The sequence below is a fragment of the Cupressus sempervirens genome, chromosome 5, assembly GCF_028749045.1.
Source record: "Cupressus sempervirens isolate cs-2001-9-10 chromosome 5, ASM2874904v1, whole genome shotgun sequence".
NCBI lineage: Eukaryota > Viridiplantae > Streptophyta > Pinopsida > Cupressales > Cupressaceae > Cupressus > Cupressus sempervirens.
The window spans coordinates 199159466-199170432 of record NC_143122.1 but is presented as its reverse complement, the minus strand read 5'-3'; the positions used below and the strand labels follow the sequence as shown (position 1 = coordinate 199170432).

Genomic DNA, 10967 nt, shown 5'->3' with positions numbered 1-10967 from the left:
CACTTAACTAACTAAAAAGTGCTAACTAAGTTTTTAAAACTTTCATCCAAAATCTAAGCTAACCTTCAATTGCATACAATAAGAATAAGCTTTACTATTAATTATACCAATTTAATTTATATTCATCTAGAATTTACAACTACTAAATTAAAACTAAAGATTAAATTAAATTTAAACTAAATAGCATTGATTAATCTTTAATTAAGACTAATATAAATTTAAAGCCAATCATTATTTAAGTCTTACTTACATAACCTTCACTAAATTTAAAGTTAACTCAGTTAATAACTATACAAAATTAAAGTAACCTACACTCTAACCAACATTAATTCAAGAACAATATAACTGCTAACCTTAAAATGAAATAATTACTAATCTCTTAAATTAACTTTGATTAATACAAAAATTCCAACTGAACTCGAAAACCTTTAATACAATGTTATCAATGTTAAGAAAAAACAATGTCACCAAGTGTCGTAAGGACAGCATGGCGCTATGCATGCCTGCCATGGCGTAGGCCTAGGCTCCCTTTATTTTGCATGTTAGGAAGGGAAAAGATACGCCTGAGGTGGATGCGATACCAGCATTGGGTTAATGTACATTCCACCTGCCTCTCTTGGCATGGCACATGGGAAACAGAGGCTGCAATTTTTGCTTGACCATGGTTTCAAACAAAGCAAACTTTAAACTATCTACATCAGCCTGCAGGGAGTGTGGGGATGGTTGGAACAGTTATGAATGGGTTTTAAATGATAGGTCTATCCCAACTCCAAGCCGCCCACTTTCATGAAAGTCACAGGAGAAAAAAGGAAGGCTTTAATGCAACCACTAATACTATTCAACTAAAGTGACTCCCCCCTCCATCAAGAAAAAACTGACAGGGTTTCAAACACATCTCCCTCAGATGCAAGTGCAGTCAAGAAGCCTTTCAATGAAGTATGCCTGGGAAGGGAGTGGACATGAAGTTAAAGAGAAGTTTAAGTTGACATTATCTCAAGTCTACCCTCATTAGGGGAGGTACTATTAATGCAGGTTGGGAGATATGTTCTTTCAACACCCAACCAAGGAAGAGAAAGATTTAAAAAAAAACATTTAAAAGGGTGCTAGGTGGTTAGTACTAGTATACAGAGTTATGAGATAAAGTAAAGTAGATAGGAGTTGGGATAAACGAATATTTAGATATAAGAAAAAAATATTTTTTTCTTTTACTTTGTTTATATATATTTTTTTATTGAAATTTATAACAGAGAATCAATAGAGAATATGCTCTGTTGTCCCAAAGAATTAAATCTCCTCCCCATACAAACTCCAGAGAGCATTTTGCTCCTAGGAGTATGCATTTTATTTTTATTTTTTAAAATTGAGTTTTTCATATCATTTTGTTAAACAAAAAGTAGAATGAATTTTTGTACCAATGTGAGGGTTTTTTTATTTGTAACTCTTAATACATAAAAGATTTGATTTAGATTTCAACTTAACAATTTCTTCCCTATAAAAAATTTTAACTTGAAGATCTTATTCTTCAAAAAACTTCATCATTTAATCTATCTTCCACTCACATATGAAGAAATTGAGAACAACATAAGATACAATGTAAGATGATCTATCAATCTTTTCTCTCTTATTAGTCAACCTGGTTCAAGACTCCATCGAGAAAGAACTAGTAAGAAAACCCAACGTCATTGCCAATACATCAAAATTTTAATACATTCTACATAATGTTACAATTCAAATGAATTCTCTTCTAGGTTCTCAACAAGAGATTCCTTCCAATACTTTCAATGCATCAAGGGAAACATGGAGAAGACAAGAACTGACCCGGAGGTAAAACATCACAACATGAAGAACAATTCAAGCATGCCTCCCCATCCTGATTTTGCACAATAGGTCCAAACATTGATCTAGACTAGGGGGAGGTGGATTTTCCTAATAGGAAACATCAATCATGATACCATAACATAGCCCTTTCAGGGCTAAAACCCCAGAACTTCTGTTCTTCTACAAATGCCCTTTTGAGACCAATACAACAAGGATTTTCATTCCTTTTCATCTTCAAGAATTCAATTTTTCAAACATGGTATGTGATGAGAAGTAGGGGCCCATAACAAGCTACCCTCTTTCCCTCTTCTCACCATGAGAGGAGACTCTACACTGTTGAGGTCCAACTAAGGCCCTTCCCTTATACATGGCCACTTCTTCCCTATCCAAGGGTGAGTAATGCCAAAACAATCCCCATGAAACTCCTTTAAAAATTCAAAGCAAAGCATAAGAATGACATCCAAGAACAAGTTAAGATCCCTCCCAAACAACCTCAACACACATGCAAGCAATACAAGAACAACACAATACCTTATGCATGAATCAAAGCATGAAGAATATGAAGAACATGAACACAAGAATGAAGAACTCCTACCTTCACAAAAATTTATGGTAAAATGACAAGTTGAGAAGATTTTTTCCTTCCTGTCCTTCAATCTTGAAACTTCTCTCTAAAAACTAGAGATTGGGTAACAACCTCCAAACTTCTCCAAAATGCCTCTGAATATGATCCTAACTCCACTAGACTTTAGGTAACCCCAAGGTGGAGTTTGAGTCACCAACTCATGAAGGAGACAAGTCAATTTTCGCAATCAACCAAAAGTAGGGTTTTTGAGTGACCCTAAAAGTCAACCAAAGAGGCTAAGGGGGTGGAAAGTACTCCCAACCCATACCCTTACCCCTTGGGTACTTAAATTTAATTTTTTTAGGCCTTAAAGACTTAATAGAAACCAAACAAAAGCTAAGAGAATTTTAAGACTATATAACAATCTTCAAAGAAAGACAATGCAAATTACCACAAATAGCAAGGGGTTCAGTTTCGTCTTTCCATTAGATTTCTCGGTTAAATATCTTGCACACTAATTGCACACATTAGTAGTTCAAGAAATCACATGCATATATTTAAATTACATATCAGGAAAGTCATGTAAATTTAAAACATCCATCTTTCTAATAATCAATTGTTTATCTCATCCTACTCATATTTTCAACCATTAAAATTGCATAATCAAAGTGTTACTTATGCATTCATTTACTTCATCATTATACATGTTCATAAAGCATTAAATGACGAAATCAAATATCTGAAATTAAAGCATCACACATCATAAAATAGCATAATAATGTTCAGTGCATCAAATATGTAGGGTTATCTAGAGATGCATATGTTGTCATAAAAGAGATTGATATAGTCTTATTTTCTAGGATTTTTTATAGATAAAGGAGTAAGGATAAGAGGGTTACCCCAGTTTGTACAAATTTTAATAAGGTTAGGAATATAAATGAGGGATTTATTTTCTATATTAGAAATCTATTACTAGTCTATAACTTGTATTACAGTGCAATTCCATATTTCTTTTCTTTTTATTTAGCTCCCTTTTAGAATTTCCAATTACCTATTGGTTGATCCTTAATTTTTTATATTTTTTTGTTTTATTTTTTACTTGCATTCTTGGTCTCTATAAGCCATTTTACTTTAACAAAACATAGAGTTAACCCATTCTGGGACACATTAATAGAGAAACAATCATTCACATAATTTAAAACTGTCTAATAAATATCCAAAATACAAAGCTACATTTTTATCAATTGATCTTAGTGTTTTACTAAAGCCTCTTCACATACAGAAATATTAGCCAACTCCTCTAGCAAATTTATATACATTTTTTTAATTTGAGGCACTAACAATGATTTTCCAAATCATGGCACCACACCCTCCAAGTCTTGGCAATAATGGTTTTTTCAAGCCCCTAAAAAGAGATTCAATTCTAGGCCCTGTGTTAGGGTCTTTTTCCCCCTACACACTCTATAATTTAATTTGGGAAGAAAGGTAGATAAAAAGGTGACCACAATTTAAGCCCAACAAAACAATCAACCACCCAATAACATTTGGACAAACTCTTATGATGTGCAAAAATCTATAGAATTTATGTAGATTAGATTTCTATAATTATCATTATAATGTTATTATTTTCATTATATTGTTACTTAATATAGGTATAAATTATGTTTTCATATTTTGGATCATTTTAAATTTTTTTTGGAGGGGATGGATTAATTGGGTAAAATATTAAGTTTTTTCTTTTTTTTTTTTTAAAATTGTAGGACAAGGTTCAAATCTAAAAGGAACATCTAATACATAGTTTTGAGTTGTTACAATTTTCCATGGTTTCTAATCTAGAAGTGGTTCAGCGATATTATAAAGTTACAAAGATGTAAATTTTAGGATATATTAGATATTTCTTAAAATTATTTATTTCAAATATGTGTTGTCCAATGTCATATTCTTGGGTAAATTATTTTCCAATATCTTATGTTATTTCCTAACTCTATTATGTATCTCTATGTAAACTAGGCGCTCATTTCAATTTTCATATGCGCACCCCTTGGATATTTTCCCAATCTAGTCATTAATTCTAGGATTTTGCTACCATGATAATGATATTTTTTGCAACCTAGAATCATTTCTCTCTAAACTAGGTAAGATGAATAGATTTATCTAACAGTAATTTTATTTACAAAAATAAATTTTAAGTATGTTTTCATATTATAACTTTAGAAATTATGAGCAACTAAATATAATTTAACAATTAAAATTCTAGGTTGGTTGTATTTAATGGCACCTCCCACTCTCATTCTTACCAACTAAAGTATAAAATAAAGAAGTTCAGTTCTCATTCACATCCATATATTTAATTAAGTCTCTCAAATATGCCTTACTTTGGCTAGTTATGTCATTTTAAGAGTTTTAATTATTTATGATATTATTTACCTTCAAAATCATTGATCGAGGCTTCAACATCTCCAACATCAATCGTATCAAAAGATAAATTTGTATTTAGGAATTCAATTAGTTTTTGTACATATCAACATAGAAGAATGTGAACATCTTAGATGAGGAAAATAAAAATAATCAATGAGTTAGATATGTTTTTGAAGTAGTTGATAGTAGCCAAAAAGATGAGGGCTGACCATAGAGTACAAAAATGCTAAGAATTCAGTGGGAGGTTACCTCCCAATTGTCTAACCTATACCAAATTTAAACATCAAAAACCATAAAATTGTAAGAGCCAAATTATCATTAACCATGGTCCTTAAACTACAATGCATAAGAAATTGAATAATAAACTAGCAACAGTTAAAGACATCATTGCCAATGGTGCACTTTATCAACATAGTCCAAGAAACCCCATGGGGTGTAAAGCTTACAAACATTATCATAAAAACAAAAATAAAACACAACAAAACCTGGATTAGATGCCCTCTTCCTTCTCTTGGTTAACATTCTTCTACTCCTTAGGAGCTTTCCACACCGCATCCTCCTCCTTTGCTTTCACTAGTTTGTCTAGGATGATTTTTAGCCAATCCTCTACCAAGAACCCATATATGAATCAGCTTGTCTCATAAGACTTTCCTAGCTCCTGTTCCTCTTTGATAGCCTGTAGGAAGTAGAGGGTTGTGACCACAGAGTTAGATGTGTTAAGTTCATAGATATAAGACAATTTATTTGTGCTCCAAATTCATCCTTGTTAATCTAACCAACCTTATAATCTTGTTAGAATGTCATGATTGTGGGATACTTTGTTATAGCTAGTATTTTGGTTTCTAAATGTTGATCTTGTTTAACTTAATATTAATTATATAGTTTTTTTCTCCTTATTGATCTAAATATTTCTATTTTTAAGTATTTGCAACAATTAATTATTACTCTATGACAATGGTTAAATATCCTCTTTTATTCCATCTTTTAGATTATCTCCTTCAACCCATGCTCACAAGAGTTGATGGAATGACCTACAACCTAGTCATTAGCATCTACACTGTAAGATTTCAACCCCTTGACCCTCCATATAAATTATTTTCTTTCCATCTTTGGTGAATTTATCATCCTACATACCTCAATGAACCCTATATTAAAAAAATATCATTTGTTGATTTACTATGCCCTAAAAGGGTTTTCCCATTATGGAGAAGAAGTTCCTCCCACATGCCTCCTTTTTTTCAGAGGTAGTGATAGATAAGAAGGTGCCTAATGGCATCCATTATTTTGAAAGGAAGTACTTAAATTGTACGTTTAATGTGTTGTGTCATTTCCTTTATAAGCCATAATACTAAATTTCAAAGCATTAGAGCCTTGTGGTCTCTAGTGAAGTTAAAATTTTCCCTTGTGCTTGCAGTTTCTTTATCATTTTATTTAAACTCTATAGAGGATCAAGAAATTGTTTTGGTCTTGACTAAGTGAAACTAAGGGTCTCATGCTCAATTCCTTAAATCATAGTCACTCTCTTCCAATATTTTAGTTGAATTTGTTGTTTCTTCCCCTATGTAGGTAAAGTTACCATACCTCCCACTTCATTTTTTGGTCCAACTCTAACTTTAAAGTTATTTCTAGTACACAAGATTAGTTTCTCAAGGTGGACCCTAATATTGGCTATTTCTCTTGAACTTTATACATTCAAATTTGGGAAGATAAAAACCTTTCAAAGTCACTTCCTGTTCAAAATTTTGTACTAGTAGGTGAGCAACCTTTGTTATACATTTTGGACTATGACCTGATCCGTTTCTAATGCAAAAAAAAAAAAAATTTATGAGCTATTTGGCTTCCTCTTATCCTTCCCTTCTCATTCACATCCTTGCCAAACATGGTTGAAGAAGGTCAATTATTTCAATATTTCTATTTGACCTATTTCCTTAGATGTTGGTTCAATGTCTACTCTAGAATTATGGCCTACCTCTCTTGTTGTGTTGCTCATTTTGGTTATTAGGGATTATTAGATGGCTCTATCAACTTCTAGGCTCATTCTATCCATGATTAATGATTCTCTATCCCTAAACTATCAAGTTCCCTTTGAAAATGTGGCTATGTACCTAAGCATTTTGTTTAATGCATTGAATGGTTCTTCCACGAATGTTTTGATGTGTTCCCCTAGAGTAGGCAATTTTTCTTGGACCATTTTTCGTCGAAAGAAAAAAGAGTTGATCTCTTCTTGTTTTAAATACATGCATTGTTTCCTTGATTCTATTAATGGATTCCAACTTAAATTTTCATAAGATCTATTTTATATTTTTTCCCAATTTTCTGAACTATTATGATTTGCTCTATAATTGTATTTATTGTTTTTTTCATTCTTCCTCTACTTCTTTCCTTTGATAGCCCTCATGCTTCGCCCAACAATTTAGAACTTATAAAAAACCCACTTACATAAAGAAAAATATTTAGTTATTCCAAATTAGCAATTAGTGACTATTATTTAATTTAGTCAAACTTGATTAAAGTTGATTCCGTACCTACATTAGTTTCCTTTACACGTGCCTACTATAAATATTTCTCGAAAAATATTCAATCAACCATATCATATGTAAACAACCATTATAAGGAAAACTCTCCTATTATGGGTGTGCCTAGGGACGGGTCGTTGGGCAACGCAAGAATGATTGAAGAGATTAAATCGGCCATGACTCCCTTTTATCTCACTGTCTAAATATTGGACAGAAACTATATTTCCAATGTGCTTTAATTAGTAAACACCTTAAGCATATTTGGGGAGGATGCATTTTTTCATGAGTCATTAGGCAAAACCTGTCATGCAATCCGCAATTGCAGGGCATTGCAATAACAAATTCTGATTAAACCTAATCTTTGCAAGCTACGTTGCAGACATGATGCATCCCTCTGATATATTTTTATATAAGAACAATAGATGCTTTTTGATAGGAAGCGAAAGCACATGGAATGCATGGGAAACCAAACCAAAGAAGAGGGGTCCGGGGACAAAGAGATGCTTTTTGCCAGGATTCCCTATTGTGTCTACCTATTGTCCCAAGTCATAGTGACCTGTATAAATCATGTTAATAGGGAAGGGAAGAGCCCAAGACACCAATAGCATCACAATCACAATCTTCATCATCATCAAAGTAAGCAATACCCAATACAATGAACATGAGCATTGCCTTGCCTTCTCTGTCTCGGCTCTCCTCTATTGGGGTAGCCATGGCGCTGCATTCTCCTAGGAAGTGTAAGCGTAGGTCAAAGAGTATGCCCTCAAGCCCAAAAGGGCAACCAATTCTAACAGACACACTTGTAGGAGAGGTGGAAAGATTGGAGGAGTCTTGTTCTTCTTCCTCATCTTTTGGAGCAGATTGGTTTGGGCAAGCATTGCAGGTAGCGATCAATTGCTATTCGGATTTGTCAAGCATGAAGATAGACATGGAAGACGTTGGGAGCAAATGGATCAACGCACATCTGGATGACATTCTTGATCTGCTTGAGGCCTGCAATTTGCTGAGGGACAGCATTGCTGAAATCAGGAAACAACACACGAGTTTGCAGGTAGCCCTACGTGGTCTTGGCCGTGATCCCACTCCTTCTGTCCATGCCCTTGAGACGACACGCACCACACTCTCAATTTGGTTGAGTAAGAAGAATGAATCACACACCCAGCTCGAGAAATGCATGTCCATTTTGAGGAGAATGGCAGAGAAGCTGAACATTGAGGATAAAGCAGGAGTGGCAGAAGCTGCCGTCAACATCAACCATGCAAAGTCCATCACAGTCATGGTCTTCTCTGCATTTGTCACTGCTCTTTCATTCAAGACATCCAATATAAGGATGCCGTCTGTTTCTCTCCCTACACATTTCACTTCTCTGCAACAAAAAGTCAAGCAGACATTTGAGATGAGAAAGAGGTCGTCATCAACATCAAGGTTCTTGATAGAGTTAGAAGCAGCAGATATTGCACTTGGAGATCTCAACAACCTTCTTAACTGCAAGTCCAAATTGCAGCTACCCTTTAATCTCTCTCCCTCCACCATGGCACTTCATGAGTTGGAGACTGCTCTTCCCCTCCTTGAACACAAAATCGACCAGCTATTCAAGTTTCTCATCTCTGCAAGAGTTGCACTTTTGAATACCCTTTCTTCTCAGTGAGCACCCACTTACTCCCAAGAAAGTCTTTAAAAGACACCTAAATTTATCTTTGAAACGGCTTGGGGCCTCCAAAATACATGTAATATATGTGTGTATCAATACTGCTTCCGTGATCAAAATAAATTGATCATCGTGAATACAGAAAAGTAAACATTCGTAAAAAAGTTCCAGTGATTGTCTTTAAAATTGATTACTTCATTCTTCGTTCATCACTTTATAATTTTTTTTTTTATGTAATGTTTTTGATCTCCGTTCATCTCTTAATGTTTTGTATTATATGTAATGGATTTGATATTCAAAAGTAGTCAAAATGGGGGCTGACCCAGAACAGAAAAGAAAAGCTGAAAAAGTCAGCCAAAAGTTACTATGAACATACTAACCAATCCCCTTCCTTAATATCAAAGATTCCCAAATTAATGTTTTGAAATTACTACTACTAATATCTACGATATTGTTATCATCATACATAAGACTAGCCAAAAAATTCTTGTTGGTCATTAAACAAGTCCAAAAAATATTTAACATAGAAAGCCCCTTGAACTAAATAGAAACTAGCAATAATACCAAAAAACCAAAACAAATGGCACAGAGGTAGGAGCTAACTCTGCTTGCTTTGGTTCATTGGGTTCTCCAATAGTAGGCATAGCCTCATACGTCGAAAAACCATAAAGAAAATGCATCATTTCCATGTCCTTATCCATGGTCATGTCCTTGATCACCTGCAATAGATGAAGAGTAGTTGTAGTCAGATGCATAACATTGGTAGAAAATTTAGCAACCCTGTCAAATTTGTTCTCTATGTGCTCATTGTTCTTAATTAGACTAGTGATGGTCTCCTCCAACCTAGCTATATCCGGGCCCCTGGTACTTATCAATTTTCCCAATGGTACCCACCTCCTTCTAGATGTCACTACCATTGGTATTATCCTCCTTCTGATCAGCACCTCCTTCAGGATCCCCATCTTGAGTGTTGCCTCTCAAATTACCCATTCTAATAGGAGATGTCACCATACCCTGTTCTCCCATTACCCTTCCTTCCTAGACTCCAAAGTGTTGGTCGTAGTGACACCCGAGTGAGTAAAGGGTTATCTTGTTCCCCTTCCATAACCCCTGCATCCTTCCCTTCATTACTAGCTTCTTTGTCCTTTTGTTCCCCATAATTCCTCCTAATGGCTTTCTTTTTTGGTCTAGGGCCAATTTTCATTCCTAAATTGTCAATGGACTTGAAATCGTCAGGATTTTCCTTACCAAGGGCAGGAAAGGGTTTCCTTTCTCTCTCTTTTGCTCGACCTGCTAGTGCTCTTCCTAGCTATAGTACCAATACTTTGAATATGTAGGACCTCAATTTTTTCCATTTTTATCCTTTTGACAGTAGTTAAAGGCTCCCTATCAATCTAGGTTTTGGTAGAGGAGGGAGACATTTGAGCAACCCCAGTGATTTTTAATGGGGAAGGGTTCAGGCTTAATGACTATTAATTGCTCTTAGTGTTGTGTTTCTTCTTTGAAATGGTTGCCTAAAGGAAAAATATTTGTAGTAATAATATTTTCTAGCATGTACTCTATTTTTGTTTCACAATGAATCAAGTGAGACATAGTGTAAACACTTTTTTTTCTAAAACTCAGTTGTAATGTACATTTTTACAAGGCCTAAACTCTACAATAGAGTAGGATGGCTATCAATGGGCCAACCAAAAAAACATCAAATTGAGAGAGTGATAGTGCTACAACAATATAGAATACACAAATACATAGATGTATATACATGTATAGTCTAAAACTAAGCATTAGAATTGCAGCCCAATAATTTTGATTTTAATAGATCAATTTTCAAGTTAGCAATAGAAAAAGATAAGCCCTTCTTTTCACAGTGAAGAATAGTTCATGAAGGATCATCTTTATCAATAAAACCTTTCAAAGTAGGAGACTATACATATTTCAATTAATAATAGATCACGCAGTCAATATTGAAGTTCAAGCCTCACAATTTAAAAAATAGAGAGTT

At 34.2% G+C, this 10967-nt stretch overlaps 1 protein-coding gene across 1 annotated transcript; it reads left to right on the top strand.

Moving 5' to 3' along the window:
* The first annotated feature begins 7972 nt into the window (after positions 1 to 7972).
* On the top strand, positions 7973 to 8965 carry LOC149555088 (protein BPS1, chloroplastic-like). The gene has a single exon (XM_089829179.1). The coding sequence runs from the start codon at positions 7973 to 7975 to the stop codon at positions 8963 to 8965; it is 993 nt and encodes a 330-aa protein (XP_089685305.1).
* The last annotated feature ends 2002 nt before the right edge of the window (positions 8966 to 10967 follow it).